An 18,817-nucleotide genomic window follows, 5' to 3' on the forward strand; every position below is an offset into this window, starting at 1 on the left:
ACTCTCTTTTCTCAGTCACTCATTCCATCTTACTTGCTTTTTTCTCTCATTTGCTACTGCATCTGAATAGATCTTCTGACGGTAAGTAATTACATGTAAGTTTCCCTTCGACTTTTCTATTTCAGTTCTTTTTTGCCTCCTTATCAGCCAGCCAAGAGGAACAGACAAAGCACTATTGGTGTCCTTTGCAAGAGAACGCTGATAGGGGGCTGGCTGCAAATTGACGTGGCATGGAAAATCTCTGCTAAGTTGTAGCAGCTCGTATGTTTCTGTAAGATCAAGCCCACTCTTGCTGAGCTCATAGTTTGAAGTCCTTATGTATACAATTCTTAAATGTAAAAATGAATAGCAAATGCCTTCACTTTCTAATTTTGAAGATGAAATTTTTGTATTTTTATATTTATGGCTAGTACTAAACAAAATCCAAGGCAGTTAGTTGGTTACTTTTTTTTTTTCAGCGAGTGCAACAGATCTTGCTGCTTCCTCTCCCTTTCCTGCAACATAATTCTTTGCAGATTTTGCCATGGGGTGCGGATTGAGAAAGCTAGAAGACCCAGATGATAGCAGCCCTGGAAAAATATTTTCTACATTGAAGAGACCACAAGTTGAAACAAAGACAGACTCTGCTTATGAATATGTATTACTGGATTTTACTTTAGAAGGTATTTTTCTTCTATTTTTATCTTAAGGTTTTTTTCCAAAATGGGGAACTATATTTTATTTTTCAGTTTTTAATAAAATAAGATAAAATGAAGTTCTGATACTTTATCAAATGTAACTAGTACAGAGTTTTATTGCAAAATATTAAGAGTAAAGTACTCAATTGGAATAAACTATAATTGAAATAGTTGTGTTTATAACAAAAAAGGAACAATTACACAATTGCCTAGATTAAGAAAACTGAACAAAAAGATTGTTTGTAAGATTTTCCTAGCTTCCTATGAGTCAGATTCTTTCATCCTTACTTACTTTGAGTAACACTTGCCTGAGTTCAGTGAAATTGCTCACAGAACAAAGTACTACTCAGAATGAATAGGCATCGCAGAATCTGGCCCCAAATTACTAATTTTTTAAATGTATTTAACTCCCTTAAGAAGAGTGTTATAGTTCTTGTTAGTTTGCTGTTTACATGCTACAAGGAAGTAGATTTTTAGGCTATTGGCAGAAACATTAGGAAGAGTATTTAAGACCAGATACTGAGTCTCATTTTAAATACCTTTTTTCCAAACATCTTTGTACCTGCTAAATGGTCTTTTAAAATTGTGACTAAAATAAATTTAAAACTTGTCTGCACAGTTAGAGGCAGACAGTGATCTGTGGGGAACTTCCTCAGGGTGTCCCATCTCTAAACAGAGTAACTCCATGTTCCAGAAAGTTGAAAATGCAAATAAACAAGCCCAGATGGCTACCCTCTGAGAACAGATAGCTCTGTTGTGGAGTCACTTTGTACAATTTCACATTTTTATAAGTAACATTTTTTGCTAAAAGTTGACAGTAGAGATTTAAAATAAGTGACCCGATAAATCCAAAGAGTTGAAAGAAGAGAACAGTGACTCTTATGTGACTTCATACAGCAACTGTTTAATAAATATAAAAGTCTGACATCTATGAATTCTCAAATTACATTAATATGCATAACACAGAAACATTAGTCTTGATGACTAACAAAACTGCATGAATGACTGACTTACTGATGAATAGAAAACATAATACTACAAAATGTTAGTATTTGACATCTAATGGTATTTTGAGCTTTTATTATAATAAAGATGAGTTGCTTATTCATTTGCAAGAAACAAAACTTCTTTGTTTTGAGAAGTAGAAGTAACGTACTCTGAGACTAAAGCTGGGTTCTCTAGTGCATAAATTAATAACCTACTGGCGAATCACTATGAATCTGAAGAATAGTAGAATTTACTTCTCTTTAAAATTAACTTTTATTTTCTTAAATATTCATTGTGTTCTAAATACTATATTTTTACTTAAGTAAAATTTTATGGAAGTGAATGGAAGGAATTTGTTGTAAAGAAGATTGTTGCTTTCAGTGTTAAAAACACATTTACATATTTGGAGTGGAGGGAAAAGATGGCCTTTGTATCATTGGGATGACCAGTGTCGTATTTCAAAAGAATTATGGCCACATTTTTCAAGCCATGGAGCATAATTGTTAGGCTTTTGAATCCTTCTTTAACTATTTGACTAAAAATGGTTTGATAGAGATGCTGAATTCCTCTAACTTCACTGAGAATTCTGAGTCCTTGATAGCATTGAAAAAGAAATCACTTTTACTTAGTTGCTTAAAAATTGGTTTAGGAGTCTAACTTAAGGCACTTTGATTTGAAAATGTGGACCTATGTATAAAATAGTGTTGGCTGAATATGTATTTTTATTCCAATATTCCTTTTCTTTTGAGTTTCTTCTCTACAAAGCTATGTTTCTGTATGCCTGCATTATCTCAGTACACACCTGTCCCCACTCTATATAGTGAATTATAGTGAACTTTGCTTAATAATAAAATTTGGGGATTGATTTAAGGATGTTGTTGAACCTGTACTTTTTATACTTGATATAAACTACTCAATTCTATTTGACATATTTGTTATACCAGGTCCCTTGAGTTCATCAAGCTTTAGTTGGAGCTCAGTTAAACTTTTGAGCAAAATGAATGTCACCCTTTCATCAAGCTAAATGTGCTGTCTCCATAGCATTCTCACTCTCCACTGGTCTGGGGAGCAAAATCATTCTCAGCAGCAGTATGTCCTACTTGATGGAGTGATATTCTAGACCTAAGTACTATTTTTAAAATCTTAATTCTATAATCTTTCTGTAGCCATATATATATCCTGAGATGGAAGTGTGCCAGAGTTGTGTGCCAGAGTTATGCTAGAAGAAACAGAAAGAAGGGCCTACTAGGAAGAGTCTTACAGGCCCCTAATTCTCTGCCAAGCCCTGGCACTGGTTATGGCAGCTAAGGGCTGCTCTAACCTAAACCAGCTGGCTTGCATCCCCAAAAGAATATTAACCACCTGAACATACGTGCTTTTGCCTCTCCTTCTCCTCCTCATTCCCCCTATGTCCTATGGGAGAATACCAGGAGAATCCTTAAGTAGGGAGAGGAGGCCAATTTTCATTTTCTTAGAATAAAAGAGAGAATTTCTTAAATGTATTTATTAAGTGTCCATTCCTTATTCCAGATTTTACCATCAGACCTAAGAGGCATCTCTAAGATAAGCAGCGTGGATAACTTATTTTTGATGCTCAACTTCAAACATTTACTGGGGGAGAACCGAAGTTCTCCCAATGCAATGTTTTATGCTTACTTCACTTTTCTGTTTTATTTGGAAAAAGGGGGAAGAGCCTGTGCCCGTGTTTCTTTGTATCCTGTTGTATGTTGAAATTATATACAATATGATGCTCCTGTCACTTTGAATATATATACAAAGCGACAGGACCATAATATATATATATTTTCTATTATATATGATATATATATACACACACACACACATTTTAGACATATACTTTTATACACACAAACACTGTGTGTATGTATGTGTGCATGTATATGTGTATATATATGTGTGTATGTATATATAGACACTGTGTATAAACGTATATGTGTATATATACACACACTATAAAAGTATTTGTATAAAAGGTATGTGTGTGTATATATACACAATCATGTACACACACATATATACATGTATATGTATGTATGTGAGCATGTGCGTGTGTAATTTGATATTTAAAAAAATGCTAGCAAATTTCGAAGCTGAGCAAACTCAGATATAATTTGTAACTGTAATCTCACCTGTTGTGAGAGAACCCAAGGGGATAAAAATGTTGCTTAAAATTTGCGATAGTAGTGACATTTGGCTCTATGTGTAATAGTCAATGATGATCATGTTTCACATGCACTTGTTTCTATGGGAGAGGTATGTTATAGGAGCTATGTTATGCTGCTTGTTCAGTAGATATTAACATGTCCATTGGATTTATTGTGAAGAGTATGCTTGGAGGAAGCTAGTAGTAGGATGGATGTTCACTTAGGATGGATTTCTATTTTCCTTTGTGTTGATTTCTATTTCTCTAAATAGAACATAGATGGTATTTTTGTCACAAACACAAGATGTGATTATATTTTCCCTGCAGTGTGAGTGTGTAAGTGTGCACACGTAGACTGAACATGCACAGTAGGTGACATACTGGCTGATCACCTATGCAACTATAACTGTACATGTGAATATGAGCCTTTGTCCCAGAAAACAGTATGGGTGGAAGAGGAAGACATCTGTACTTGTGTGTGTGTCATGAAAATGTAGTCATATAAACCCTGGCTAATGGAAGTTAAACTCCAAAGGAGGACCCTGTGGTGTTTTAGATCCAGTAAGTGAGTGGTTACCCAGGAAGCCAGAGACCTAAGTTCTTGGCCCCGCTTGTCTCAAGCACAGACATCTTAGCATAGTGCTTTGACCAGCACACAGTAGGTATTATCCAATAAGAACCCCTCCCTCTTGGATTTTATTAGTGTATAAAATGAATAGAGAACAGTGCAGCGCAGAAGTTTGTACCCCATGTCGAAACCCAAGGTACCATCCATTTCAAAGAGCCATAAATCTTCTAGCTTAGGGATTTCAAATTCACTTCAGGCCAGATCCAGACTGGGGGACTTATTTGCAGTTGGATCTGGCACGGGGTGTAGGGCAGTGGCAGTGGGACCAATGGTCATGATAGCAGGGAAACCAGGATCAGCAGGGAAAATGGCAGAACAGCATGACCAGCAGCAGTTAGGGCAAGCAGTGGCACAGTCCTCACTTACCCTTTTACTGTCAATGGCTGTGTCTACCAGGGCCAAGAGGCCATAGATCAGGGATGGGAAATTATTTTGCATGAAGGGCTGCTTACTGAGTTTTGGCAAGTCATTGAGGGCCGCAAGGGTAGCCCCACCTATTGACATGTGCCCACCCTCTTATTGTCATCTTGGGACTGGATGTCTCACCCCCTAACCCTGACCTTTGCCACCGGAAGTCCCTCCCCTTGCACCCCAGAAGCACACCTTTCAGCAAGGGGGTTTGCCATCTTGGAACCAGAAAAATACCAAATTATATTCTAAAAATCAAACATGTACTACAACATTCATTAATTTCATATCAAAAAATATTTTTGTCCTGATTTACATGTTTGTGTAGTATACATAGAGCTGATATTATAATAGCTTAAAATTAAGTCTTACTCTTGTATATCATGTGGGTGGGTGGGTATAGTTTTGTGGGGGGTGGATAGGCATGGGGGATTTTGGGGGGGTGTGGATGTGGGGCGGGGGAGCACGTGGGTGTGGATCTATGAGGTGTGGGTTTGTGGGGAGCTGTGAATGAGTGGGGAGAGGGTGCCTGGGGAGGATTGTGGCATCATGGAGGGAGATTTACCCACAGCTCCACCCCCCATAGCTGCCAGCACTCCTCCAAGCCTGGGCTCCAGGCTCCTGCTGCTCCTGGCCCTGAGGCACTGGCACAGGCCCCATGGTCCTGCTCACCACTGTTTCCCCCTCCCATCTGTCACTGCTGCCCTTCTCATGCCACTTGCCTGTTTACCCCTGCCCTCCCCCCGTTTGCCGCTCTGGCACTATGTCTCAGCTGCAAGACCAAGACTGTAGGATGCAGCAGGAACTGGACCGGCCCAGCTGGCACCATATGGACCCAGCTGATAATTGCTGGGGCCAGGCCAGTTTCTGCTGAGTCCTGCAGCCCAACATCGCAGCTTGGAACCATATGGTGCTGGGGTGGTAGCAGCTGCAGACAGGAAAGCAGGGAAATGGCTGTGGTGAGGGAGTGGCAACAAGTGGACACTCAGAGCATAGTGACAGCTGGGCAGGAGTGTGGGGCCCGCACTGGTGCACCAAGGCCAAGGTTGGGTGTGGGCCAGCAGAGGCTCTGTGGATCCAGGCTGGGCTTTGCCAGCATGGAGAGGGGGAAGCCAGCCCAGGCTCCTTGTTCCTGCCACACCCTGCGGACCCTGTGCTCCTGCCCAGCTGCTGCTGTGTGTTCTGCACGCCCACTCGCTGCCCCTTCCCCTGCTTTCCACAGCCATTTTCCCGCTCCCCCCGCCCCCGCCTGCTGGCCGCTCCAGCACCACGTGGTTCCCAGCTGCATCACTGAGACTGCAGAAGCCGGCACAGTCTTCCCCTTCCTCCATCCCCTGCGTCTTATCTGAGTTTCCCTCCGGCACAGGGAGGTGAGAACAGCCCCAGGGTCCCAGGCCAGAAGCCTCTGCAAGGCACAGGCTTCTGGCTGGGGGGGAGCGGTGGAGGGGATGGGGGTAGGGCAAGGCTAGGCTGAAATTGCTGCTGCGGCTGCTTAGTCCTGCTGCCAGCTCCTACTGGGTCCTATTGTTGCTGTCTCCTGTCATCTTTGACAAGTAGTCAGGGTCAGATAAATATTAATTTTCTAAAATTTTAGGGGCTCTGCGGGCTGGATAGAATGGCCTGACCTGTATTTTGCCTGAACCTGCCCTAGATGCTGCAGTAGACCATGCCTCACCACTTCCAGTAGGCTGCTGGTGGTCCAGCAGCTCAGCAGACCAGGTCTGGCCCGCAAGCTTTAGTTGTGACACTCCTGCTCTAGGTTGTTCTCTCACTTTCTTAGCTGCCCAGATGGCCAGCTTCAAAAAGAGTGCTAGAGTGCTGGATAATGCCTAAACTGCAGTGTGGTCAAAAAGTACTGTGCTTGAGATTTAGGGCAGTACAGATTAAAATCAACTCTGAGACCTAGAACTGAGGTCTCCAGCTTTCTGACTGAGTGCCACCATTCAATTACTGAGACTAAGAAGTGCAGGTGTTCTTCTCTGGGGTCTAATACCCCATTAGTCATGACTTTCTGGCCATCTTTATATTCCTAAGTTAGAGACACAGATCCAGAATGGACATGCATATGTAGCTGCCTACCTGCCTGATCAGGTATAGCCTACTGTGTCACTCAGTCTACATGCACTCACTTGCATGTCCGCATTGCAGATGTAATAGAACTGCAACTGTACATAAGTGACAACAATGCCTCTTAGCAGCTACAAAACTTCCAGTTAGCTGAAAAAAGGACAACAGAATTCTATCCATTTGGCTAAATTGCATCAGCTAATTTATCAAAGTGGAGAGGGGAATGGAGAGATGTCCCTCTTTCCCTTCATTCTTCCTTTGCAGTCAGATGCTATTGGGTCTTTTGTATGTTCTAATAGTGAACTGTAAACTCTAGCCAGATAACATAAATAACCCATGCCCATTCAAGAGGAGACTGGATAGGTATTCAAGAGGAGACTGGATAGGCACCTGGCTGGGGTCTTATGACTCCTCCCACCCCCAGTGCTCATTCCTGCCCATGGCAGGGGGTCAGACTTAATGATCTGTCTGGGTCCCTTCTGACTCATTGATTCTATGATTCTATGATACCCCCTAAAAAAACACATGCTGTCACCAGTGGCACACTTCTCTTTTCCTGAAGTATAAAGGATAAAGAGGGCAACAGAGGAGATGGGGGGGGGGGCTGAATAAACCTATAAAGAATGTATTTTCAGAATGGTAAGTGGAATTTTTGTCCTGGCACTTTTTATGTACTTTTTTCTTTATATATAGAGGCTGATTATAAAGTCAGTGGGAGAGTAAGTTCTTTTCAATGTTTAAGTCTTTTTTTCTTTCTTGAAAAGGAGCAAGAGAATCCTGAAGCAGTTCTCTAAAGAGTGGTTTTTAAAATTCTAAAAATAATCAACACATTTAATTTCAAGTTAAAACATCCATTGACGCTATTGAACAACATTATTATTTCTTTTTCTTCTTCCAGAAAAAGGAATGTAAAAAGAACTGTTATAATTCTTGGAAGAACTCGAGAACTTGTAACAGTTGTTATTATTGGGAATCTGTCAAACTTCTGCAAAAATAACTTCCCGAAAAGACAACAGTTGTGAAAAAGGATAGAAAATTTGATATTGACAACAGCTTAGGGCAATGTGAGAAGTGTTTCTTCCATATTTATTTATTTGTGTGATTGATATGCCACCCTTCTCAACAAAGGCTTAGGGCAGCTTATAACAAGAGAAACAGAAACTTAAAAAGCCAACTAGAATAAATAACATCATTAAATGGATACCCACCAAATAACATTTCCACTTAGTTTTCATTCCTAAATGCCTGCCCAAACAGAAAGGTCTTGTTGCATTTCTGAAAGACATCCAGACTTGGGTTCTAGCAGGCCTCAAGAGGGAGGGAGTTCCAGAGCTAAGGAGCAGCTGTTGAGAATGACCTCCCACGTGTTTTTTGCCAAGTGGACTTTGTATATTGATGGTACTGGCAGAAGCTTGCTGTTGGTTGACCTTAGGGATCATGATGGGGCACAGGGGAGAAGGCACTCCATTAGGTACATAATGCCCAGGATGTTTAGGGCTTTTATAGGTCAAAGCTAGCACCTTGAATTGTGCCCGAAAAGCTACTGGTAAGCCAGTACAGATTCCAGAGCACTGGAGTAATGTGCTCCTGGCAACCCACCTGCCTTACGCGAGCCTCCATGTTCTGGTAGCCCCACATAGAGCACATTACAGTAGTCTGTCTTTGAGGTGCTAAAGGCATGAATGATGGTGGGTAGATCAGACTATGAAAGAAGGTGTTGCAGCCCTCCCACCAGATGGAGTTGGTGAAAGGTATTCCTAGCGAAGATCCAGGTGCAGCAGAGGATCCAAGAGCTCTCCAAGACTATGAACCAAGTAACAAGGGGAGATTTAACTCCATCAGTGATAGGTGTCCCAGATGTCCTGAGCATCTGGTATGCCCACCACCATCACCTCTGTCTTGTTTGAATTCAATTTCAATTAATTTACCTGTATCCAGTCCCCCACTGGAGTTGTTAGCTACAAAGGATCAACTCACAGGATCATCATAAAATTCTAGTTTATTAGACGGATGCAAAAGTCCAATCGTAAACCTTGGGGCTGATCCCCTCAAACACACACACATTCACGTGCGCACACACTCACAGTAGCTAGCTATGAATACTAAGCACCGGTGTCAAGATATACCTATCCCCAAGTGCTGGAGTCCACTGTCGTTAGCCAGTCAAGGCTTCTTTCAATGTGATGTTGCTTCAAAAGGAGGTCGTCGGCTGATCCTTCTGGCTGGGCAGGCAGGGTGCTGGTCAGGTCAAAGAGTACGCCATTGGGGGTCATTCTTCGCTGCCTTTTATCCCTCTCTGGCAGACTTTGGTGACTCCCCAATTTTCGGGCTTACCCGATCCAGGGGTCGTTGACCTCATGGGATGTCCCTCTTGGTTGCTGGATGGCAGCTGTCAGCCCCAGGGGTCACACCTGCAGGTACGTGCAGTCTCGAGAGTCCATTGATGAAGTTTGTGTAATTCACTTCTGTGATGCATAGGGCTCTGGGGGCGGTTGATCAGGGAGGGGGGTTGGTATTCAGTCCCAAGAGTTGGTCTTCAGCGTTGGTTAGTTCAAACCAGGGCTTCTGTACCTTTCTTTAACAGTGACATTTCAGGGAGTTCCTAGCTCTGTACTGATCCTTTCCTCTCTGTAGTCTGTGGTTTCATAGGTGTTAATTGCTGCTGATTAACTTGTTATCCTGTCTAGCTACTGTGTTATGCAATCAGTCAAGATTAATTCAGGGACCCGCTCCATACAGAGAAGCCACAGTTCAATTCCTGCCCTTGCTTACATTGTTACATTGTACAATGTGCTTTTAAACTTAAAGTACATTTGTTACAAAGTTAAAAAGCATAGAATATAAAACATAAAAGTGTAAAATGCTATGGCACATACAGCAAACACACCAAATACAATGGGTGGGGGGGAACATACTGATGCAGAATACTGTTTTATACCCATAAAAGCATCTACAAACTATATTTTTATTACAAGTCCATCTTATATTCTATAAAAATAATAATAGTAGAAGAGGGAGGAAGAAAAAAGGTAGCAAAGAGAAAGCACCCCCAAAAGGGAGCAAATACTGCAGAAGGGGGTTTTTGCCATATGGAAGGGCTTCACATTGGAGGGTGGGAGCAGGCAAAAAATGGTTTCTTGCTACAGACTCAAGCACTGAGAAAGGGTCAGAAGAGAAGGAGAAGCAGGGGTGAGTGTCATGAGCATGCTGAGGCACCTCATGCCAAATTTCCATACAACCTCACTTATCAGCCTTATATACATATTGAACACAAGGAGAGACAAGCCAGAGCCCACAGGAGAAGTCCTGAGGTGCATATGCCCATCATCACTTTCTGGGGTCTTCCTGCTAAGAAAGTAGAACCAATTTAGTACTGTTCCACAACTACTTCCCAGGTCATGAAATTGTTGTTTCAGAACCTCAACTGTATCAAAGGCTACAGAAAGATTGAGTAAGATCAGCAGGGAACAATTTCCCCTGTCAATCTCCAGGTGAAGATATTGACCAAGACCACTATCTCTACTAAACCCAGGACAAAGGCCACGCTGATAGGGATCCAGGAAACCGATGGCATGCAGGTGCTCTTGGAACTGTTGGGTGACTAGCCATTTGGTGACTTTTGCCAAAAAGGGGAGGTTGGAGACAGGACAGTGATGACTGGATGAGGAGTCAGCATCAGGTGGTGGCTTCTTAAGCATGGGCCAAATAACAGACTTTAGAGTGTTCACTACCTTCCCCTCCTGAAGGGAGACTTTGATAACCCCTGGCAGCAGTGGCAAACTTCTAGACTGAAGTAGACTTGGGAATCTAGTTGATTTTCTGGTTTTCAAAGATGATGAGCACCCACAACTTCAGCTTAAGTTAATAAGAATAGCAAATACTAAAGTTCTCTTAAAATCAAGATATGTGTTAATAAGTTATATCTTACTGAGCTAGCAAAAAGCTATGTTACTAGTTTCTATGTATAATCCCCACTAGTTTCAATGGGGAGTTTTGCTCAAAAAGACTTAACTAAATTTTCCAGTTGAATTAGCAAGGACCCAAAAGAGAAAATTTTGGATGATGCTGGACTTACTTTGGGAATTATAGTGATAAGGACTATATTGGTAAGGCCTTTGTGACAAACTACAAGAATATTGCACTATTTAATAAAAATGTGTTTTTTAATCTGTTCTTATTAAACCTGGGATAACCTCTGTCTGGACCCTCTTATTTTGGTGCACATTGTATTTATTTCAGTTTAGTTTAATTTGATGAGAAATCAGTTTCTGCCAAACCAAAATAAGATACTCTTAAACCTAAATGAAAGTGTTTATGCAGAATTTTGCAGCATTGTAACTGAATTGGCATATTTTGTAAAATATGTAGGTTAATATCTATATTATTAGATCATTCCTAGCCTACTAGCCACTTACGTATTTTGTATATCTTTATAGTTGGGAATAGAGTTTTAGTAAATATGAGAATTGGAATATGGTTAATTTATTTTTATGTATAAAAATGTATACATGTGTATAATGTGGATATATTCTATTATTTCAATGTCTTTAGCATCCCCAAATCCAGAAGTTATCAAAATCAGTTCAATGTTGGATATAGCATCAAAAGTGGAAGAGTATTACATAAAAGGATATGTTGTAGGAGCCATTCATCCTATTATCCTGCCTATTGGACGAAGAAAGCATTTTCCTGCAAGCTATATGTATCGAGTGGTACTCTCACGACTCAAATTAAGGTAAGAATGTGTTAAGGGGAAAAGAATTTGAATGAATTAATATAGAATGTATTGCCCCATTAAAATGTATTTATTTAAAACATTTGCTAATTGTTCAGCTTACCATGAACCCCTTCCAAAACATTACAGGTAAATTAAATTACTACTTGGTACTCTCTTTAGAATGGGGTTCAATCTGGCTACTATGAGTTTGACAGTGGGGGGCTTTGCCCTGCCCATGCCACACATTAGCTGGGCAACAGGGAGCTTTGCCCATGCCAGAGCCAGCAGGCAGGAAGAAGCAATCATGTCAGCAGCCAGGTCCTATCATCAGCCCACCTCAGACTCAAGCCAAGTCATTCTGACCCACCACCACAAAAAGGTTGTTGACTGCTGGTCTTAAGGATAGCTTGGGTGTGAGATGGATCACATACTCAGGACTGCTGTAAGCTGTAGTTGCTTATTTGCCAAGCGTGGCACACATACAAGCCTTTTTTTAGCAATGGTTCTGGTCTCAGCAGGAAATCTGTATAGACATGGCTTAAAACAGAAAAATAGAGAATGACTCTCACACCCTTTGGCAGACGCATTTCTGATTCAGTAGGGCCAACATCTGTCATGTACTTCTTACCCCCATCTGATTAATCTCCAGAGTACTCATAAAAATTGGCAAGGCAAAACCCAGGCAATATTATTAGCTCCACGTTAGGCCTACCATGATCCACTTGTGCTTGATCTTTTAAGAATAAAATTCTTTGTGAAAGCCCATAAACTCTTTGAAAATTTTAGGAGTAAAAGCTAGTCATTTTCTACCCAGGGGCTAGCAAAATGGATTTCTGATGCTACTAAGACTTCTAATACTCTAAGAAGGCTTCCCTTTCCATCTTCAGTTGGAAAACGGCCCAATAGGACTCTAGTGATTTCTATAAGCATGTTTTACAGGGCAGAAATATGCAGAGCAGCTATGTGAATCTCTATTAATGCATTTAGAAAATACTGTTCAGCTTAGAGAGCTTTTAAATCAGATTCCCAATCTGGCCTGACTGATTTGCAGATGCTACTTAGCTAGGCCACTTGTCACCTTCCTCTGTGACGAGTAATTACTGGCTACACACCTACAATAGGATCCATGTGGAGAAATGATTAAAAAAATAAGTTACTTTCCCTACTGCAAGTGGAGTTTTTAAAGACATGCTTCACCACACAGAAGCCATGCTCCACTTTCCTTCCCCTTTGGTACAGAGCCCTCATAGTGGATTTCAGCATTTGTGAAATAACTGAGCTTAGACTCTAGCCTTTAAGGCCTCATATGAAGAGGTTTCACTCATACTACGCACAGGCACAGCCTCCAGCAAGCAATGCTAGCTAAAATTCTCTAGTCTACCAGGCATGGGACATATATACCTACAGTGGGGGGTCTTTTGACAAATATCACCAAACTAAAGTGGATCAGCTACAACTGATCTGCTTTCTTGGCTGACACACACATCACCCCTTGTCCCACATCAGTGTGGGTCCTGGCACAGGGCAGCGCAGCAACTGGGGAATCCTCAGTGCCCTCTGCCTCAGCATAGGGACCAGGGCTGACCCATACCTCTATATGAAGCATAATCCACTGCAGGTCCTAACAAGGATGAGTGGGGCACCAGGGTTTCCCCAACTCCAGTGCCACCTCCACCCTCCCATACCATTGACCCATACCGCCACATAAAGCGCACATCAGCATGAGTTCCTGTGTGGAAACATGGAGTCATGGGACTCCTGGCATCAAGGCACAAGAGTGCCCGGGATTCCCCAGGCCCTGACACTGGGACCTGTATGGTCTGTCCCCACTTGCGGGGGTGCATTTCTAAGTGGGGAGTAGTCTCGGGGCTTGAGGGGCCTGATCCTACCCAGAGTGCACAGAATTGGGCCACTTAAGCCCCTGAGTGGCAGTAGAGTGTGGGCAACTCTAGGCTACAGGTAGCTCCAGGCTGCCTGCACTCTACTACCACAGAACAAATAGATATTAGCCCCAGTGAAGTGGTGCAATTTATTAGTACCTTCCATCACACCAGTGATATGGCATGACAAAGGGTAGTGGTGTCTGTCTGTTCTGCATTTGTGTCTCTGTAAAAATTGTTGTGGCTGCACAACAGGCAACATCTGTTTCTACCCTATGTTATACAGAGGTATCAGGAAGATCTCCAGTTAGCTTAAGGTAAGTAACTAGGTACATACATGTTTCCTTCAAAACTAAAAGACTGCATGAAAGGACGCTGAAGCAAATCTAGTTTTGTTGGGTTTGGAATACAGTGAATTCAGTAATCCAGGTACAATTGCACACTTCCCTGTTTTTACATGGGAAAAAAATCACAAGTAACTTCACATTATTATTAACATTAACTTGGGTATTTTGAGATATATGGATGCTTCAACTATTGATTAACTACAAATGACAGTTTAGCCAAATATTACCATCTGATATAAAAATGCAGCCATTTTTATGTAATAGTTGTGGTTGTTCCTTATTTATAAGTCAAACCAGTAACTTACTGACATTAAGAAAGCATCTTTTCTATTTTTGGCATTAAAGCAGATAGGGAAACACCCTATCTTTTATGTTCTTATATTGTATGCTGTTATATTATATTTATGTATTTCCACTATCAACTATCCACATTTGGGATTCATTTGCTGTTAAAGAAATGTCTTTGCTATATGTTTCAATAAATGGATACAAACAACTCATAAATGAAACCCATATTACATATGAGAACTTTTTCCTGACTGTATAATACTTGATACTTTATGTAAACTTGGAGAGCGTCATGAGTTCTAAGCAAAGGCATGAAAAGGTATTGCCAAGATGTCGTTCATATTTTTTTTTTCAAAAAGAAAAGAATTCTATGTGCAACAAGCATTTGTATAGTTAGCAGCAAACTGCTGACAAAGACTGCTTTCTTTCTGTGTTCCAGCCAGAAGCATACAGCACCCAGAAGACAAAGACACCCCAGGCTTGTGATTGAGGAATGTCCTTTAATGTGTGAAACACTGACAAATGATGTAGTGAAAGGACTATTAGAAAAGGTATTGAAGGTTGTTTTTTTTTAAGATCTCTGCTCACTGGATTTTGACTGTAGTGTAGGTATTTACAGTTAACGTTTAAGGTTTAACCTTGATTTTTGACTAATAGAAATTGCCAATGCTTTTGTCTAAATAAGTGGGTAGAGCTTTTTTCCCTTTCAGAAATTCTTTTTTATTTAGGACTCTGTCCTGAACTTACTGAACTAAGTATTTTGCCATTTACATTGCTGAGAGTGGAATTCGATCCCTTGTTTTGTTGTTGCACATGGTTTAGACAACAGTAATCATAAATTTACTATATAGATATGCACATACAGGAGCTCCCTCTGGAATTATAATGTAATATTCTATTAAATGAAAATCTGAAGTAGCATACTCAAGTAAAGTTGAGATTGGTAGATGAATCGCAGTATCTAAGCAAGAATAAATATTAGTAGATTCTATCTCACATCAATCTGCAAAAATGATGATTTTACAGAGATGTTTACTTTTGATTACTTCTGAAAAGATTTAATTGTGTCATTAAAAAACACTAAACTCCAAGTCAATGTAATAAAAGTTTTAGTTCCTTTTGATTTTCACTTCCTCTGTTAAACTGAAGGCTAACTGAAACAGGAAGTTATTGTTATTTCAAGAGTTACAGTAATATAGCTGTTTAAGTTAACTGCTGAGAAAAGACATACAAGGAAGAGTATATTTCAGATTTCTGGATCATTAAAGTTGTGACTGAAAGAGTTGCTGCTGATTTCCCACACCACCAACTGGAAGCAGCAGTGGTAGCTGAAGGCAGGGTGGGAAGGTGGGTGCAAGAAACTTGACCTTACTTCTGTGGGCCATAAACCAATTTGGGAAATGCTTCTTTAAATCATTCTGACTGCTGCAAAATAGCTCCAAATCTGATCTCAGCAGTGGCTGAATTTTAATGCATGGTAAATGTATCTATACATAAAGCATAATTTTGCTGTCCTGTAACATAAAGAATTCTGTATACATTTAAGGGGGCATTAGTATAGTCAGTTTGACTTGATTCTACATAGAGGTCACTCTCCTTGCAGAATTCCTAGTTATTTCAACATACAGACAGTTTATAAGCTAATTGATTGAACTAACAGGTAGGTACCTTAAATAGATATAAGAACTTTACCATAGTTAAGAACATTGGGTCTTTGGTATGTGTCCTCAAAAATCAACATTTTAGTTTGAGATATGTATAATATAAAAATATCTTATCTACAACTGACAAATTCAGAGTTTCAAAATAATTTTCTGTTACAAATACAGGTGAATGAAGCTGCTAAAAGAGGAATGAAATTTGTTGGGTTTATAACACAGCATTTTCCTCAACCTAAATTCTGCAATGGCACAAACACGGATGTTAATGTGGATTCTGAATCAACACTAAGCAGAAAGAGCAGAGAGCACAGGAGAGACCATGCTGATGAGAACTATAAAAACTGGCATCAAGGGACATTAAGTGGACAGTCTTCTGAAAGTGGAATAGAAGACGTTCAGCCAGAAAGTGAACAGTTACAGGATCCTAATTTTCTATTTGGAAAAGAAGGCAGTCCCAGCCCTACTAGACCAGGAAAAGGGGAAGGTAATAAACACTACCTGCTTATTGCAGGGATAAGATAATACTGAGTTCTTGAAAAAAAAGATTAAAGAAATAATATAAAGTAAGACATTTCATCATATTCTGCTTTATAAACCATTGGTGTTACAGGCACTAGACCTCTTTAAATTTAAATACAGCCTCATTTTAAAAACAAGCTGGCAAAGAAAAACTAGTACTTCTGTCTCCTATACTATGTATCCAGTACTATGTGGAAATTACATTTCTCTTCTCATTTTTTATGTTAGCTATTAAAAACACTAGCTGGTTAAAACATAGGTAGTGAAATGTTAGTATTTAAAATAATGCAAGGATATAATTGGTGCATGCATCAAAAAACACTGTGTGATTAAGGGGAAATAAGTCATATATTCAAAGAATATTATTTTGATCTTCCAAGATATATCAGTCCCACATTTACTCTTAATTATTCAGCCAGAAGTTTAAGATTACACCACAATAATCCAAATTCCTTGAATTGCCTTATATTTATAATAAAAGGCACCTATTAGTTGCTAGAGATGTATTTCAAGAATGTTCCACTCTAACTCATGAAATGTATAGCAAAGCAATCTATCCTGGATTCTTTAACCTTCAAGTATTACCCTGAGAGATCTCATCTAAAACAACAAAAGGATAATGCAATCAAATAGAATAATAACGACAAAATTATGTTAAAGAAATGCTTAAAATAATTGAACAGAAAATGCTTTTGTTTAAAAATGTGTTGATTTTGCAAAAAAATTAGTTGCAAAAGTAGGTTGTAAAGTTATCTGTTAAAATATACAGCATGTTCTATTCGAGGCATCATGAAGAAGATTAAGAGCTCTAGATGTAAGACATGTCATTTTGGCCTTCTCATGACTAGGAAAAAGGTATGAATGCATGTCACATTGGCTGACGCAAAGAAGCTAACGAGGTAAAATCCTAGTGAAGACAGACAATTTGTAGTTTATAAAATATAGACTAGATTCAGCTTTAACTCAATAGCTCATGATCTAAAATTATCTTGCTCTTGCTAAGATTTTACTTCATGATAATTACCATATATTAGCTAACATAAATTAGCCATATACTTTTTTTTTTAATGAAGACACCCTCTTTCTGGGAAAGAAGTGATGAAGCACACAGATTTCCTTAGTTAGGTCTGTTTAGCTCATCCACCCTTCCTTCCTTCCTCAAGTAATGACTGGCTACCTTTCATTCCTAGTACCTAATAAATGGGTTTTAAAATTACTGTTTAGTATAATGGGTTCTTCTGTTATGTGCCAGACACTTTTTAATTACATTCAAAGGCAGTTTTTTCACTTCCTGCTAAGAGTTAAACACCCTCCTTAGTTTGTGGACTGGGAAGATAATGGCTCTAGCACCAAAATAATCAGTGTCCCTTCCCTTTTTAACACTTGAATTCAAGTGGTTCTTGTACAGCATGCTGAGCTTTTATATCATGATTAATTACAGCTTAACTCTTTCCTCCCTATTTGAAATGCAAGTTTCATTAGTATGATAAAAAGTAGCAGAACAGAAATGCTGTAACTAGGAAGTGAAAAATCTTAGTCGCAGGACTTTATACAGGCATATTGGTATAATCAGTTAAGATTATATTGTCTAAGACATTTCCTCAGATCTTTTGTGGAACTCTTCAAAGACTTCTAACAGGATTTTGTTTTCGTTTTCACTAGCAATTAGTCATATGGTCAGAGAAGTTAATACCATTTCTAATTATCAATCAAGACATGTCCTGAATACAAAATTCTTATGGGTACCTTCAAAGATTTATATTTGTCTTAGAATTTTTCTGTCTTTTCTTCAGCTGTTAGTCAATTACAGCAGGTAATATCATTCTAGCAAAAACTGGAAATGTGACACCTATTCTTTACTAATCCTATATTTTGAAAGAAAGTGAATGAATTGTATGTTACACTGCTTGCAGATTTGCACCTATTTTCAATATGCCATGCTAATCTAAATCAATCAGCTGTGCAGTTGTTCCAAAATAAGTTGTTGTCTGAATGCCAAATTTTAGGCCACAAAGTATCGTAATATAGAACAAAACATAAACTACATATTATCAGTTTTCTAATACATAGCTTTTTATTTTGTGTCCATGTCTAATGGGCTACTGTTTCTCACCTTTCCTGCAAAAAGTAGATGGCAGATGTTTAAAAAGGAAGTGACTTTACAGGCTGTTGCTGTTGTCCTTATGAGTCATCAGAAAATACTAGACATGCTTCTTACCATTCTAAAAAGTCAAGAGTGAATGTGTGTAGCAATAAGCTACATCAAAAAGAGACGATAGTTTTGAAAAAGAGTAATCTAGTATAGCTCAAACAAAAGGTTTTAAACAATGGAACTTTAATTACCCAGTTCTGATCAGGGATTGCCAAACTTTCAAAGGAACAAATAAAAACTGAAAATACAGTAAACATCTGGTGCTGACAGACATGCAGCTTCCTGATCTAATACATGACACTTTAGAGCAAGCGTCGTGAGT

General features: G+C 39.6%; 1 protein-coding gene across 2 annotated transcripts in view; it reads left to right on the plus strand.

Annotated features, from left to right (window-relative positions):
- Nucleotides 1-256: 256 nt before the first annotated feature.
- Nucleotides 257-18,817, plus strand: part of RFTN2 (raftlin family member 2) — a 64,411-nt gene continuing 45,850 nt past the window's right edge. The window contains exons 1-5 of one of the 2 annotated variants that reach the window (XM_090045173.1): nucleotides 531-662; nucleotides 10,348-10,509; nucleotides 11,483-11,666; nucleotides 14,603-14,714; nucleotides 15,993-16,308. In XM_090045173.1, the coding sequence (XP_089901299.1) occupies nucleotides 11,518-11,666; nucleotides 14,603-14,714; nucleotides 15,993-16,308 (577 nt within the window). In that variant the 5' untranslated portion in view covers nucleotides 531-662; nucleotides 10,348-10,509; nucleotides 11,483-11,517. Of the gene's footprint in view, nucleotides 663-10,347; nucleotides 10,510-11,482; nucleotides 11,667-14,602; nucleotides 14,715-15,992; nucleotides 16,309-18,817 lie in introns of both variants that reach the window. The other variant, XM_090045172.1, reaches the window with a different exon arrangement.

The sequence above is a fragment of the Crocodylus siamensis genome, chromosome 4 (genome assembly GCF_052110815.1).
Source record: "Crocodylus siamensis isolate JL-2025a chromosome 4, ASM5211081v1, whole genome shotgun sequence".
Classification (NCBI taxonomy): Eukaryota; Metazoa; Chordata; order Crocodylia; family Crocodylidae; genus Crocodylus; species Crocodylus siamensis.